Source organism: Convolutriloba macropyga, chromosome 4 (genome assembly GCF_964194025.1).
Source record: "Convolutriloba macropyga chromosome 4, txConMacr16.3, whole genome shotgun sequence".
Classification (NCBI taxonomy): Eukaryota; Metazoa; Xenacoelomorpha; order Acoela; family Convolutidae; genus Convolutriloba; species Convolutriloba macropyga.
This window is the reverse complement of record NC_134471.1, coordinates 68352696-68370353: the sequence shown is the minus strand read 5'-3', so window position 1 is coordinate 68370353 and position 17658 is coordinate 68352696. Positions and strand designations below refer to the sequence as shown.

The 17658-nt window shown below is 33.4% G+C and overlaps 2 protein-coding genes across 2 annotated transcripts in view; both read right to left on the bottom strand.

Annotated features, from left to right (window-relative positions):
- LOC142337850 (growth hormone-inducible transmembrane protein-like) overlaps positions 1 to 17658 on the bottom strand; it is a 193548-nt gene that overhangs the window by 81889 nt on the left and 94001 nt on the right. The window lies entirely within an intron of this gene.
- LOC142338146 (uncharacterized) lies at positions 4509 to 10667 on the bottom strand (the record flags this gene model as incomplete). The annotated part of the gene is made up of 7 exons (XM_075387782.1): positions 4509 to 5189; positions 5345 to 5565; positions 6107 to 6352; positions 6782 to 7087; positions 9997 to 10381; positions 10531 to 10570; positions 10642 to 10667. Coding segments are annotated over 7 exons (1692 nt in total), but the record flags the coding sequence as incomplete, so codon positions are not given.

Here is a 17658-nt window from a genome sequence, read left to right as displayed (position 1 = left end):
AAAAGTTCGAGGGTTTGAGGTATACAAAAACGGCTCCATTCATCTGAGGGTACGGACAATGACGGAAAAAATTGACACCCCATTGGAATTGGGTTCAAATATTGTGAGCTTTTCTTATATCCCAGCCAAATTTTTCGTCTAATTCATCCATTCGATTGATGAGATGCCCTTCCAGCTTTCTGGATACACTAACGGGACGTTTTTCCACCATTAAAAGGCGCAAACATTCGCTTGTTTGGATCATGCGACTATTTTGCCGCAGTAACTTTTTGTGCGCAGTGTCCGTATCATTGCAATCAATATTAGCTGAGCGCAGACTGAGAACTTTAAGCGCTGGAAACTGCTGCAATATCGTGATTGCTAGATCTATAAGCTCTTTTCTCGAATGCTTTGACTCGAAAATGACGTTAACTAAGTGAAGGTTACTCGATTGAATTTTTGTGAACAGATCTTTGAAACGTTGAGGGTTGTAAAATCTGACAAATAAGCATAATTCTTCTAAATTTTCACAATTTCCAAGTTGCGGCATTAATAAATAGTGAATTCGAACAGTTTTAACCGATTCTGGTAATGGCGATAATTGAAATAATGGGGGGCCATAAGTTTTCATATTGTCCGTGTTATGCAATATACTCAAGTATCCCAACTTGGGCATGTGAGCGTTTATAAATTGTCCAAAAAATACATTTTTCTCATTAATGTATAAAACTTCAAGTCTGTTCACGTTCGCAAATAACGGTTCTATATCGTCTTTGTTTAACACGTGAGAATCGGTATCTAAAAATCCTTCGATTTGGATGACTTTCAAATTTTTGAACATCGATAATAATAAAACATCGGCGCTGTGGCTAGTTTTTGGTGACGTCATATTCGTCATCAAACTAATCCGAGTTATAAATGGGCAAAATTTACCCAAATCATTAATAACTTTCTGGTCTAGAGTAATTGTAGATGTGACACAGACAGATTTAATTTTTGTTTGATAGTTTAAGTTTCCCTCGAAGTCTAACTGTCGCTTCGAGTCGTCGTAATAATCGGGGCTTTTAATCCAAACACTAACTTCAGAATCATCGTTTGTCAAAAGTGTCGTAATCTCAATTATCGTATTAAAATTTGTATCGTAATGTTTTTCGGACAGAAATCGTAGTTCCAGATATTTGACGTTTTTCCTCAAAAACGTTTGATATTTTTTGAGCGGTGCTAGATAACTATCTTCGCATTCTGCTAAGTTGTTAAACTCAATCGAAATTCGGCTAAAAATCCATGCTGTGTTTTTCGATACGAAATGTAAAGATTGGACAATATTTGAGTTTTCTGCAAATGGTAACAAAATGTTCAAGCTCAATTTTAGTTTAAGATTTTTGATGCTGTCGAATAAAGTTTTACAAGTTGATGCGAGATTTAAAACATGCGAAATATTTAAATTGTTTTGATGGTTTTCAGCCGATCTGACAGAAATGAGAAGTTGACATATTTTTCGATAGTTTTCTTCTGTTAAATCTTTGAATTGCATTTTTGGTAACTTTCTGGTCAAGTGTAATTGTTGAAGTCAGCTAGCCAGATTCAATATTTGTTTAGTGTTTCAAGCTTTCTTGGGAGTACTGAAAAATCGAAGGGCCATAAAATTATGTTAAATTTTGTTGATTTAATTAATTTTATTTAGTTACGATAGATAAAAAAAAGTTATAAAAGAGTTAAGAAAAATCTACAAATGAGAGAATTTTTTTGTGTAAAAATCTCAATAAAAAACGGTCAAACTTTGGTCGCTTGGTCGTTTGGTTGCTGAATATTTTTTGTTTGCGGCAAAGATAAACAACAATTAAAAATTAATGACATCAAGCAGAGACTGAATTTTCCAATTAACGTGAATAAATTTTCTGTTCACTGCAAATGGACTTGAAATCCTGAAGAAGCGCACAAGTGTTCAATTATTTACGCTTTTTTTCATTCGCAGCTGGAGTTGCATCTTTTTGAACTCTTTAACCATAAGAGCAGAAGAAAATTGATGGCCGTTTATGTTTAATTCAGCTGTTTTATCTACAATAGTAAATAATTTATGACCAACTACTTAAGAAAGTAGGAATTTGTCGGCATGCTGCAATTTTACAGCGTTTTAGCATATCCTTAAAAAAAGCTCAAACAAATTGATATGAATGATATGGCCGATACTAAATTGTGAAAGAGCTCCAGTTTGATTGCACTTATTTCTATAAATTTCGTTCTTATAACTTATTGGACTTTTACGGTTTTAGAATTAAAAATAACAGTCAATTCACTGACGAATAATTTTTAGATGGACATTGATTGCAACTCAAATTTAAGACGGGAGAATAATATACAAATAATACAAATACAAAAGTAATTTTTTCATTTGCGAAAACCATAACAAAACAAATTAACAACTATATTGCCAAAGACTAAATAGATGCCGAAAATAAGAAAAAAGCACAAATAAATTGTCATTAAAAGACAATTTCTTAGCAGAATTGAGCAATTTATGTGCGAAAACAGTTCATGTTCGCTTCAGCAAATAAAATCCTTTATTTGGCTTGTCGCGGCTCAGGGACCTGTCGTGGTCTCATGCACGAGCAACGAATTCAAAATGGCCAAAATGTACAAAAATTATCAGTTGTTTTTGAAAACATAAACATACCTATCAGTATGAAAATTTACAGATACTTTTAGACATAGATTAGCTGATATGGATTACTTTACACCTTAGTCAAGAAAAAGTTATTCCCCTGGCCCTCTATGGCGAGTACTGATGCAGAATTCTGCACCTTAAATAATGTTCTCCCAACCTGACAACTTGTCGTTGATATCTACAAGGAAAAACGTCAAATTGGTTATGACCATTATTAATGGTGGGAAAGTCGAAATTATCACTTGAAATTAGGGTTTTTGTACTCTGATAAATTTTTGGTTTGAACGAAATTGAAGCAATGATTCGGTTCAAATTAGAAACGACTATTCATTATTATCACCTCAACAACATCAGCTCAAAAATTTTCTTTATGTAACGCAGTTTCAACTTAAACCAAATTCTCTACTTCGTGATATATTGCAGGAAAATCTCAATTTTGAGCAAAATTGCTTCAATAACAGTTTGCGTAATTTAAATGTTTGACATTGAGTTGAATTTAAAACATGTTATAAAATAATTTTTATTTTTTTTCTGAGCAATTTCACCTTTTTACCTGGCAACAAAATGAAACCACGTTTTCCTTTTAAAAAAAAGATTTTTCCCATACATTTCAATTTGAAATGAATTTTAGAAGCATGTGTAATTTGAAATTTGCAGAAAAATTGTTCCATAGAAAAGTAAAAATATAGCTCTTTTTAAATATAAAAATTGCATTTTTGACAACTAATGAAAAAAATTTATAGAAGTCGGTTGAGTTAAGGAATTTTGCAGGCAGAAAGAAGAGCGTTTTTAACTAAGTAAAAGAATTAGTTTCTCGGAATGAGAGAATAGCAAAATGGTATTTTACAATAGAAGTTAGAGATTTACATGAGAATAATAGATGAATATGGTGATTTGAATTTCGGGGAAAAAATGCTCAATAAGGCTGCATATGTACACCAGTTGTCATTGCGGAAAAGTCAAGATAAAAACTAATCTTATCACCATGATTTATAGTGGGGTTCGAAAAGATCATCAAATATATCAATTTTGCTGCTGAATTCTTGCTAAGTAAAACTTTCTCTCAAACTAATATTATATGTTTGTTTGGAGTCGATATCTAACAGAGTACTAATGTTTGTAGAACTTCAATCCGCATTATGATAATGTTTCAGCTACACATGAAGCTTGTTAATCTGAATCTAAAACAAGCAAACATGAGACCGATTGGATTAAAAAAAAATAAAAATGACAATTTATACAATTGCATTTTTTTACAGTTCGCCGATGAAATTTCAACGAATGGACGCATTGAAACATGCAACTTTTATAGGCAATTGGATTTACCAAGAAAATAAAACATTTATTTCAATTGGAAGCTCTCAAACTTACAATTAGCATAGCCCAATTCTAGATGTTAAAATCTACCGTTTTTGATTATGCGTCACAATTTCCGTCATACCTCAGTGGTTTCTGGTTTGAATGGGTCATGATATCAATCTATGACAACTAAACATGAGCTTTGGTTATCAAAAATACTTGCTTCCCTTCGGCTTAACAAAGGTCTGATTACTTTATATGTCTATATTGAAGTTTACACCCTGTCTTTGAGTACAGAAGTTGTGCTGTAAGATTTATGTTCATCCGATTATGAAGAGACGTTTTTATCACATCCTACACAATTGAAATTCCTGTAGGAGGAAAGTTTATTTTATAAGTTGTTATGCAACAATAATGAAACTCAGAGAACGTTAATCGTGTCAGATCTGATCAGCTGAATTTTTTGTGTTCGATCTTATCAGCTCTTATACGATTACAATTCTCAGCAAGCATCTTTTCTTACACGGTAAAGGATTCCAGAATCACTGAATTAGCTTTGAAAAGATTTTCGTTCAAAAATAAATTCTGTGTTTACAATAAGATCTATAGGATGAATTTGCGAGAAATAAAATTTTCAATTACAAAAATTAATGCATCGTGCTCGGTATGTAAAACAATTCTTAACCTATTTATCTAAACAATCATTGTTCGTTCACCCTAAACTAAAAGTAAACAAATTTGATTGTTTAGCTAAATAAATCGATAGGACTTTGTATCATCAAAATGTGCAAAGGAAAGGCCAGTTTTCATATATTTTTCCTCCAAATTCCAGTGAATAATCTGATTTTCGAACTCTCCAGAAATCATCGTGGGTCAATACATATGTTTCTTGCGATTTGTGTTCTTGGAAAACGAGCTTAATATCCGATTCCTTAATGTACAAAGGATACGCCGATTGCTTTATAGTAGAGAACCAATCAGGTGTCACGGCACTTATTGCGTCATAGATTGCATCATCAGTTGCGTCATTGACAGTATTGATGTGAGATGTGTCATCGGTTACGTAACTTTCGGTACTGGTCATGTTTTCAGGTAAGTAGTCGGAGTAATAGGTTGTTTTGGAGTCGGAGGAGGGTTTGTGGGGTGTCTTTGGAGGGTTGAATTTAGGGAATGTAGTGTCGAAATGGAGATTGAAGAACGAAATGGGCTCAAGGCACTGGTTCGTCCGCGTGTAGAATCGATAGATCTGAAATAAACACACTTGCCCTAATTGAAGGGTTATTAGATTTAAAATTCCTGTGGTATAACTTTGCTAGTTAGTATTATCTTTCTATGTTGTAATATCTTACAAGTAAGCCTATTTTCAAAAAAATCTACAGTTTCCACGTAACATTGACTAACCATGTAGTTTGTAGAGTTGCCCGAGTAGAAGTAGATTGTGCGATCACGCCTGTTGTAGTATGACGTCACAAGCTCAAACTCATCTGTAGAGGACACGAGATCACCAGAAGAAGACGAGGTCACATTGAAAAAACATGGCCACTTGTCTGTCAAGGTGACTGGGTCAGACAATGTTATCGATTGTGAGGTTTTGTTTAGTTTGACGTCATACACGTTCAGATCTACATTTAAAAACAGCAGAAGTTAGGAATTTTCAGCACGGACGTTTTGACAGAACAAACAGCATCTCAATCGAGACTGAAAAACAATTCTCAAGAATCTGACATGATCTTACAAGATCTTGCCTCATCATTGGATGAATTTATGCTACTGCAACAATTTTTTAAGGAAAACCTAAATGGTAGAGTGAAGTCTGGCTTGTAGATGACCGAAGTACAACACACTTGGCATAAAATATAAAAGCAAGCATATAAAACGTTCTTCTGTTAAGACATTTCCCAATCCTGCGAACCACACATCGAATGAAGATAAAATTAGGCGTTATTCGACCCAAAGAGCATGCTAGATCCAATTTGTCCATTGAAAGTTTTTCGCTCGAGACTGCTTAACCGTTCAATTATAGTCAGTATTAAAAAAACAACCCCCTCCCCTCCCCCCCCCCCCCCCCCCACCCTTAAAAAAAATCCGAGATTTGAATATTTAAACTTGAACATGTAGTTCATCAGTGAAAGAAATCAAAAACAAAATTACTGTTATCCAAACCTGATGTGATTGCATATGCCTCGTATGCATGACTCTTTCCCATCTGTAGAAGGAACTCAACCCTCCCTCTCTCCCCTGTTTGTTCAACTGTGCAATTGTGTTCACGCGTCACCGTGTCTTCAGTCTTAGCCGACAATGACTCAATACTTTGGATCAAATTGTTCTCATCGGACACCACAAACATCTTTCTGTAAGATTTGTTCAACTTCAGATTTGAAATAGATTTAGTTTGAAGATTGCACACACCTGAACAAAATTTAAAAGACCTTTTGGTGTGTCTTTTATTGTATATCCGATTTTGTTGACATTGTGTTGACTACAAACCGCTTATGGTCTATCATTTCAAACTTTTAAGCTTGAGGCTTTTTCAGAACCTCAATAACTATTCCAGTCGCCAGCAGAAGTTGACCTTGCAAGATTCACGCAGAAAAAGTTTTTTAGATGGAAGGTGTAAACTTTGCACGAAAAATGTTTGTCTTAAGAAATTTTAATTTCGAAGCCATGCAAAGCAATCAGTTTCTGAAAATACTCTTGAATATTTTTTAAAAAAACCTGTTCAAAACCAATTTAAACGTTTCTGTTTTAATTTTCCTGTTTCAGTCTGAACAGATTTTGGTGTCAAATTATAGAAAAAAATGGGAAAAAAACAACATTTAACATTTAAATGCTACTTACCATAGAGTCTTTGAATGGCATCAACATCACTTTGAGACAACTTGATGGGATCCGGGTCCTTGTCAACTTTGGTCGACGAACCTCCAGGTGACGGGGTGTAGTAGACTGAGTACATAATTGCACTTGGATCACTTTCGTCGTGGGGCAGTCCCAGCGCATGCCCCAACTCGTGAACAATTACGTGGGGTAGGATATTTGGGTGGAGGCGAGAGAGGGCGTCATTGATGTGGACTTCGCCCACTGTCCATGAATGGCCAAGCTGGGAACCGAGGTTGTCAAACCTCACGGGGCAATCACCGTGTAAACCTGTAACCAATAAAAATTTGTTGTCAAGCCCTTCATTTATTAAGCTCTTCGTGTGACAATAATAAAGAATATGTGAATCTAAATTCTTTTTCAATTGATAGCTAACTATAGATACAAAATTGCCGCCATTTAGGTTCAAAAATGGAGAATTTTTGAGATTTGTCTTTATTCGGTTTTTCAATCATCACGTTTCTTGGTTAAATTTGCATATTTACAATCGGACTTGTCAAACATTCCGACTGGTTATAGATCAATTGGCTTTCCAAGGGGTCACAATTAAAAATTTTGAATGTGTCATTTTGACAACGAAATGTTTTTAAACTTTGTCTAAAAGAGCAAAACTTTTTGAAAAATAAATTTCCCCCTGATCATTGTTCTGTCAACTCGTAAATTAACCTTATTAGCAAAAATTTGTGGCTGATTCATACTCAAGCATGTGCGCTTTTTTAAAATAACGTTTGTTATTGAATCTTTCTCTGGGGGTTATATTTGGTTCTCAAAATTATTACAGAAAAAGTTTTAAGATAAGGAAAATTTATTCGGGAACTTTCTGCTTTCTATGTTCACATATCTGGTCTTAATTGATTTGATAACTATTTTGTTAAAACAGGCGATTGGTAAGCTACATGAGCCGCTCTGACCTACCTAACTCAAGACACAGATCGTGATTATCCTGCTTGGGTAAGCTCTTGTTGAAATTGCGTTCTCCATTTAGATTTATAATTGAAAACAGAGGTCATTTTTCTTACTTCTGGACTTACTTATAAATCTAAGCTGAGCTTTGAGAATTTAGTCGAAATTAATTAGTAGGCAGGCAAGCTGAATATGAAAGAGCCTACTACTTGAGAGTCATTACAGAATGCAATTTAGCAAGAATACGGGATAGATGATTTGGTAAAAGTTTGATAAAATAAGTTGTTTGCAAGTCAAATTTTTCTGCATGCTCATTGAGAAATTGCCTCAGATATGAATAAAAATTTATAGCTCTATTAGTTCTGATGTTCATTGTAGTGAAATAAAAAAAGATGAGCTCATTGTAATAACCCCTTTTGTTTATCAGCAGGTTCGTTTTTGAAAATCTATAAAAGTTTATATTACAAAGAAACTACTGACCGCCTAGCAAATGCAATGTTTTTCTTGCCATCCATCGTAGACATTGTATTATGGTTTGTTTTTTGTAATTGATTGAGCTCGACAAAGGAATGTTCAATAAAAAATCTTTAAATCTTGTCCATTTTTGTTTTTATATTGTGTTGTTATTCTCCTAATACCGAGAGGTCTCGTTGACGTTCTAACGAGGTCCATACAACCAAAATAATTTCTCATTTCTATAGTTCAGTGTTTAAATTTTTCGAAACACATTCTTTGAACCCTCATTTTAGTGAAAACTTGCTCTTTTAAAAAACATCATTCTTTGTTTAAAAAAAACTATATTTTTGTGGCTAGTTGTTGTTAGTTTATGAATTGACTCGCAGGTTTTATTTGGGTTTTCAAATTTAAGCAACAAAATTGAAGTTTTCTTTAGGATATTTTTAATTTCACATGTGTGTAAGTTCACATGAGTTTTTCAATTTCACATGTGCGTATATGAGCTGATAACCAAGTCGCTCAAACGATTGTTTGATAGGTTTCAGAGGCTAACAAGGTTTACCTCATGACTATATGGATTGGGTGACCTCTATTTTAACTTGATTTAATTTTGTGTTTGATTTTGCAAGTGATTTCAGAGGTAAAGTTCTTTTACTTCTGCACTTGTTACTTAAATGATATTACAGTTTGAGATTCAATTTATGCGTGTGTTCGTGTGTGTGTGTGTGTGTGTGTGTGTGTGTGTGTGTGTGCGTGTGTGTGTGTGTGTTTGTGTGTGTGTGTGTGTGTGTGTGTGTGTGTGTGTGTGCGTGTGTGTGTGTATGCGTGTGTTCGTGTGTGTGTGTGTGTGTGTGTGTGTGTTTGTGTCGTTTTGCTTGTCCGAGTGTTCACTCTAGTGAAGTCTGTACTTTTGTAAGATGTTATCAAAACTAATGCTAAGAAAATATGAACTACTTTTTAAATGCAGTCTATCTGTGCGTCAATTGGTAGACAATTTAGACGGTATTGTGGATGAGCTAGGTCGGAACAATGTGTGTAATTAATTGCATATACAGGTACTTTACTTTAGCGTGCCAAAATGTCGACGCCGAATGACATTAGCAATTCCCATTAATAAGAACTTTGGATTTTTTTGTTCAAAAAACGAATTATGAATTCCTGGTAGTCATACTTAGATCATATATGATTTCTGAAGCTCCATGCAAAAATCATACTAAGAATTTTGCTATGAATTGAATGGCAGAATTTATGATCCTTGTGTGACTATAAAGAGCTGTCAACTCGGGACAGCATCGAGTTCAAAATTTCGAGTTTCAATTCCTTTATCAGTAACTGAATCAAACTAAAGATACTCTCAGGGGACAACCCGGAAAAGGCTATACCGACAAAGATCGAATCAGTTAAGATTCCATTCAATGAACAAATTTCTCTAAATGTAGGGTTCAAATAACTCATTATTATATTTTTTTTGCATTATTCGACTCAATTGGAGAAATTTTTTGGATATGAACTTATTCCGTTGAAGATAATTAATTATATAAGGAACAATTAGTTTTTCAGAGATAGTGTATTTGAGGTAAGATATAATTTAATTTTAAGCCGGGTCGTTTGACAGCTCAACAACCCTTTGTCTTGAAATCATATTGGGCGAAATGTGAAATTATAACTGACTTGAATGAATACAGATAAATAAGCCCCTGCAAGTAGGTAAATCGCCTTCTAGGAATTTAACCGCGGGAATGCAAATACCAATCATTAGTCAACCCAAAATCATAACCAAATAATGTTGTAAAATACATGTAGTAAGTCTTGCCTCTTACCTGTTCCAAATCTGATTATAATGTCCGGGCTTTTCTCTTCTTTGTAAAAGGTCAACGGGGTTACAGCTGCCCAAATTTTGAACGCATTCGCCACAAGTCCATCAATGTGACTGGCATTCAAATGCTGACTTTTGTCCAGAACGCCCCAACTGATATTCGACTTGTTGAACTTTTCGGTCAAGCGGGGCTTTGCGACCAACTTCTGATAATACGCTGTGTATTGAGAGCCTTTCCCGATTGCCTCTCTTCTCGTTCGTTGAGTCGACGGCTCGTTTAGCCTACTTGTGTGATATGGATCGTCGTATTCGCCTTTTCGTTGGAAATTTTCTGATCTTAAATTGGGTCTTAAATCGTTTCCACAGAACCCGATAAAGCCATGCGATTTCTAAACAAAAAAATCACGCGGTTTCTAAAATCCAGATAAAAGCGTGAATGGCTTTAAATTCTCTGTTTTTAATGAAATTTCAATACAGCAATTACTACATATAATACCAAATTTAGGAATAAATTAATCAAAAATTCCAGTCATCTTACCTGAGATTTTTCCTCATCTTTTTGTGTTTTGTGGTGACCCCTGTGTTTAAGCAAAGGCAAACTAATTACAGGTAAAATGAGAGAATGAACAGTTATCAAAATTAGGAGTACCCAGGAAGTGCCACCCATTGTGGGGTTTATTGTCAAATGGAGATCTTTCATTTCTAACTAAATAAATATCACTCTTAACTTGAGCTTGTTTTCAAAATGTGGATCGAAATTTGAAATGTATTGTGAATAAATAATAGGTGCGGTCCCCACCCTCAAGTTAACGCTAGTTATAACTGAGTTATAAATTATAAAATCTTGTAAAAGTTGATTTATAACCTCAAACTTTACAAGTTCGTACTGAAAATAACAAACATAACTGTTCAACAGAAAAGTGAAAGTAATCAAAACGTAATCACGCCAAATTTGGAAATCTTATCATTTTTAAACAATTTTAACAAATATTTTCAAGTTCAACGCAATTATTACGTAATCAAAATTAACACTAGAAATGATCTCAGAAGTTATTCAGCAACTTTGGATAGTAAATATTTCCCTTTACGTGTGAACAATGTAAAAGTTATGAATAAATGCACTTTTAAAGTCAATTTTGTTCGATTTGTTTTAAATTTTGAACAATAAGTCTTTGATTTGTTGTTTTCTCAACGTGGAATTTTATCCGGCATGGAATGAACAGCAATTTGTTGTCTTTTAGTGCGGCTAAAAATGTCAATCACGCCAATTTTTGCTATCAATCACCTGTCAGTCACGATAATTGACGGCCAGGTAACAGCGGCGTGAAATAATAAAGCACGACTTAAAAATATGGTAAAAAGGTGTGAAAACAGTTCTCTTCTACTCTCTTATACAAATTATCCTTTATAAATTAACGCTGGAAGTTTTGAGGAAAATATATTAACCAGTTAAAACCGGAAAGGTTTATGAAATTTTTGAGTTGGATTGACTGACGAGGAGGCAGTTTTATTACAAAGTTAGTAGAAAGTTAGCTTTAGTTAAGGCTATTTGTAATTGTAATTTTGACGCATGTCTAATTTATTGACTGGCAGTTTGTTTACTGAAGCGTGTTGTTTACGCCAGTTTGAGGCAACAGGCTCTCCGGCTCTTCTTAATTGGCTCAATTAGCCAGAAAAACTACCAAGATAGCAGGTGAGCTAACCAGGTGATTACTTATAACACAACTCATAACTATCCCTGGTTATAACTTACCATAACGGAGCGCTAACCACCTTTGCGTAACCAGAAGCTATGTAAGTTGACAAAATAAAAATTTGATTGGCATTTTGAAGAGGTGAGTTTTTGACATTCTAATACAAATAAGGAAAGAATTCGACCTGCCATTTTAACTTCCTCGATTTGCCCGGAAAGGAATTCGGGCTAAATTAGCCCGATTGTTATTGTTTTTGTTTACAATTTGCTAGCCAATCTCCAGGCCCATTCACGCGTGAATGAGTCTGACCTAAATAAGAGGGAGAGAGTTTTGAAGGGCTGATTGATGGGTGAAGCTTGCGGTCTGGCTGGGAGATATGACAGAGAACTGGAAAGACAATCAACATGCAACTTGTGCCCCCGCTCTTTACCAAAGACACCCACGTGCAAAAACTACAATACTCAAAATGTCATTGCAAACAAAAAAATGAAAGCCAACGCAAAAACAAAAAAACAGTTTTGTTTATTTTCGGATGCTCGCGATTTTTGAGGTCTGAAGTCTGATTCCTGCCTCAACTTTTTTTGACAAAACGACAAAAACTTTAATATTTTACTAATTATTTCAAAGAAATCAACGTTATTGTCTTTTTTGGCAGGACTGATTACTTTGGTCGTTTTCATAGTGTAGAAAACGATAGTTTTATGGTTATTTCTCAAACAAAATTGTCGTTATCAGCGTTGTCATTCTTTGGAAACTTCAACACGGTCTGAGAAATGATCGTTGTCGTTAACTATTTGCACTATTGATAAAATTTCAGGATAGAAATTAAGTTTTTTTTTGTAATTTGAGTAATTGTTTTCCTGTTTCTCGATTTGAAAACTTTGGTCTCAATTACAAAATTTATTGTTTTTTGTCTTTCATCTATTGAGATAATTTTGAAAGTTTTTGTCTTCCTTGAGCTAAAATGTGACGTCTTTTCATTTATATTCTGCACTCCAGGTCGGCTCAACTGAAAAGCATAGTTTTGTGGTTTTGTTTCTTTAAGAGAGATAGGTGCCTTCAAAAATGGATAGGTTACCGCCCTCAAGAAAGTAACTTAACAATGGTAGCGTACAGATTGCATAGCAATTAGCCAGTTGCAAGAAAGAACTGATTTCACATAAAAAATACATTAAAAACGACAAAGTCATTAATAGAACACTTGGATTCTGACTGGCAGGAAGAGGTAACAGGAAAGAAAACGCTTTTGCAATCTAAACAAACAATTCTTGACCCGGTTACCCAGGTAGCTCGACAGGCACAAAAATTCCCGATTCCTTGTGAGATCAGAGATAAGGTTTGCATTTTTAGAAGAATTTCTGTAAGGATTTAATTTGAAATTTTTTGGACAAAAGTTTATAATTACTTTGTTTTTGTGAACCTGAAACACAATTACTAACAGCCAAAAATTTTAAATTTCATTAAACATGTTTTCATTTTCAACATTAAATTGAAAAGACTTTTTAAAAGAACTGCAAACGGTATTGATGATTGGCACTGGCTGTGCGAAAAGTGAAAAGCTCAATACTCATTGGTCAAATTCAGCCTAATCATTATCACACTAATGGCCACGGAGCAAGATATACACAAATATAAAGCATGGGATAACTATTTGGATTTCATTTTCAGTTTAGAAAAAATTTCAGCCTCTGAGTACTAAATTGGTTTCAATTCATTTGTTAGCAACGCATTATTTCAGTTATTATTAAGCTTAGTCATTTCTTTTTTAGTGAGCTTGTGATTTTTGTAAAAATTATATTAATCGCTCCATGGAATAAATTTTGAAAAACCAATATTTGTTATGACCATTAGGGGACAAAACACCTTGAACAAAAACAAAAAAATGTTAAACATTGGTGACAATTGAGATGTTCTCATTTCTTTCAACAATAAAACTCATAGTTCAAGCTTTTTTATACAACAATGATATTAACACGCAAAATATTAGTCAAAGAAGTTTTTTGAAAGCCTTATACGCTAAACTGCACAGGTTGTAATTTTGTGTTCAAAAAATTTCAAATAAAGACTAAATTTTTACTTAAAAACCTAATGTGAAAGGTTTTAAGAAGAGAACTAAATATAGGATAGCCAAGTCAGCTGAAGCGTCTCAATGAAAGCAAACAGTATGTAAGAAAACTTCTTTTACTGATTTTGTAAATATTTCGTTGTAAGAAACTCTTCCTGAATACTGAAGGTACACAATACTCAAAAGTTCATTAAAGCAAACAAAATAATAATAGCGCAAACGCAATAACTAAAAACCCTTTTGTTTGTTTTTGGATCCTCGCAATTTTTGAGGTCTGAGGTCTGATTCCTGCCTAAACTATTTTGTTAAAATGAGGACAATTTTGACACTACTATTTTTTTTAAAGAAACCAACAATATTGTCTTTATTGGCAGGAATAATTATTCTGGTGGTATTTTTTGTGTAGAAAATGATAGATTTACGTTTAATTTTCAAACAAATTGTCGTTATTACGCGTTGTCATTCTTTGAAAATTTTGTCAACACTTTCTTAGAAATGATTGCGGTCGTTGAATATTCGCACTTTTAAAAAAGTTTCAGGATAGAAACTAATTTGCGCTCATTTGCACAGGTTGTGATTTTGTGTCCGAAGAATTTCAATTATAGAATAAATTCTTCGCTGAAAAACTGATGGGAAAATTTTTAAGAAGCGAATTAAATTTTGGATAACCAAGTCAGCTCAAGCGTCTCAGCGAAAGCAAACAGTTTGTATGAAAATTTTCTTTTTACTGAATTTTGTAAATATTTCGTTGTAAGAAACTTCCTGAATACTGAAATCATCTTTCTTTTAGGGAGAACCATGCCCACTATGTTGTATCATATATTTTTTTAAAAATCAAGTTTTATTTGTTCTAAAAGGTGTTCCAAATAAAACTAATTATAATGTAGAAGTTTACAAATAATTTTACTGCGTGAAAACTATATGCAATTGCATTTTTTTCCTGAATACGGTTCTCATCCTGTTGATCTTTGATGAAGGATTTTTTCAGTTCCTTACAGACAAGAATACTGTTAAAGCGTCTATTGATAGTTTTTTAACAGAAAACAGCTTAAACCTTTAAAGAAAATATCCGTTTTTCCAAAACTGATATTTGTCGTATTAATACATAAAAACACTAAAACTCGAAAATTTGGTGGTTGTCATAACTTCAGAGCTACTTTTTTTGTTGACGATGCTTCAGTTCAGAAAGAGCTGTTCCCGTGAAATCAGCGAGCACCAGCGATAGCTTAAATCACAAAAGAGGCAAATGATCGGCAACAAAGGTAGCAGAAACAAATGATAGCTAAATTTTTCATCAGATTTGTTAAACTAAGCAGATGCTTGAAATGTTCCACGGAAGAGTTCTAACTATCCTCCATTAAAGCAATGATTTAATAAAAAGCTTCAATTTTCTTTGGAATCTCAATAGGTTGGAAAAAATCGCAATTTATTTTTTACCATCAAACATTGAAAACACATTTTTAGCTGATTTTTACAACACATCTGAATGAACATAGAGAAATTTAATTAACACTAAGACATCTATATTTTGGCTTTTTAGAAGCAATGCATTTTTTCTGGATTTATTTTTAACTAAAATGTCTCTACTCAGGAGCATTACACATTTCTCGAAATCGAACACCTTGAAGGAGAAATGATGTTTTAGGGCTGCAAAACGTACAATCCAGTCAAAATATTTAAAGAAGGAACAATCACAGGAACTAAGCAACAGGAAAAAAACTTAAGGCAAGTGAAAAAAATTTTGCGATGAAACGGAACTTCAATTACCAGATTATCATCTGATTCATTTTGAGCTGCATTTTTTTTGAGGCAATCTTAAATAAATCAAATGTTTTTGAGGAAAGAGATATCAAATATACAGAAAGCTCAGAAATTTTTTTTGTGCAAAATATACTCATTGTGAAGTGATAGAAATTTTTTCAATACCCTGGCCTCCAGAGTTGCTACTTTTGTGGATAGACCTATATCTATTAGAAAAAAGGGGCCTAGAAATGTGGGTTTGCACATAATATTCCGACCCCCCGCCCATCCAATTGTTTGGCTGAAATCTACCAAACTCAAATCCTCCAAAAAAATTGGTATTAACAAAAAAATTTCTTCCAATTCATTTTACCCAGAAAAATAAATAAAGCCATATTAAAGATGAGATGAATCCTGCCATTATTAAGACTACGACACAATCCAAACAACAAAACAAAATGACGACAACAAACAATTTTTTTCATACATAACTGAATAACAAAGTCAAAATAGCGTCAAATAACACCTATATTGAACAAATTTTTTTGTATTTCAATAAAAAACGGAAACAGTGATAACGAACGCTCGTTGACAAGTACAAGTGGTTAAAACACAAAAATAGCAGAGATAAAAAAACAATTGAATTTTATAAAAAACGAATTCTTTCAAATGATGAAAACAATTTGATATTAACTGAAATCTTCAAATATGTTCATTTCAATTCAAACCTAAATTTGAAGACATCGAGACCTTTAATTGTCCAGAAAATGTTGTAAGTCCACAAATGCAAAGGACAAATCCAGAAAAAAATTCAAGAAAACCTTGAGAGAAAACAGTGTCGAGGCCGTTGAAACCACGATATATTCTGTAAAAAATCAGATATGATTATTTGTGTTTTATTTGAACTCTAATAGTGTGATATTTGATCTCTAAATGACCAGGTAACAGGAAGACCGAAAACAGTAAACTTTAAAATCAAAAATTATAAGCTATTAACTGAAGTTTTTAAATAGGTTAGTGTATTTCTCCAAACAAAGCCATTGAAATATACTTTATTCAGACTATGTCATACGTCTGTAAAAAAAACGACAAATACAGACTAAAATAAAAAATTAAATTAAAAACCGGCAAACGACCGGTGTGAAAGCCGTCAAAACAATAAGCAATGCACTAGAACATTACATATGTTCAATTGTGTGTCTTTTGAACAACAATATTGCGATAAGCGACCAGTAATTAACGTAGCAGAAAAGGATGGCAAAGTGCAAAGCTGTATAAAACCTGTATTTTTTGCAATACACTTGAAACATTTTATTTATAAACTGAAATATGAAAATAGGAATTTGTATCTAACGGAAGCCACTAAGATCTGCAAAATCCAGAGTTTTTCATACAAGTACAAAAGGAACGAATAATAACGACGAAAAAAATAAATATATTTTATTTCCACTACAGGACGGTGTAGAAGCCGTTTAGACCAAAATCATTTCTTTGAAAAACATGAATATATTCAATTGTTCTTTTTTTAAACGCGAAAGAAGCTATATCTGACCTTTCAATAGTGTGACAAAAAAAAGAAACTCACAGGTTTCCAAAAACAGAGTTTGATGGAGAAACTAGTAGTAACAAAGAGAAAAAAAACCATTACTTGATTTATAAAACCGCAATAAGTATTAATTTTATTTCAGTTAAAAGACGATGCGACCTGTCTTTGCTATGTTGACCTTGAACAGCAGTTTGACCAAAAAAGACAAAAGAGTGACAAAGCTCAACAATCCGTTTTTATTTCTAAAACACAAATTTACTAATAGCATTCAACTTAGAAATATAGACGGGAGTGTCTTGAAATTGTTATTGAAGCCAATAGATTTTATTTGTTCTGTGTTGTACCCAACATAAAAAAATGGAAAAGTTGAAAATATTTTCCAGAGAGACAGCGACAGATTACAATCCGAATAGTTTTTTTAAGCTTATTATTGCTATTCGTTCATTGGGAACACGTCAATGCTCCAAATATAATGGATATTGGTAATTGGACAATAGAAAGGAAAAATATCAATGATAAATTATGCATTTTGGATGAATATCTTTTTGATTTAGCGAATAACCAGCATAAATTTAGTTCAAGAGCAGTCTGAATGGAAGTGTAAAGTCCCTTCTGGAGTTG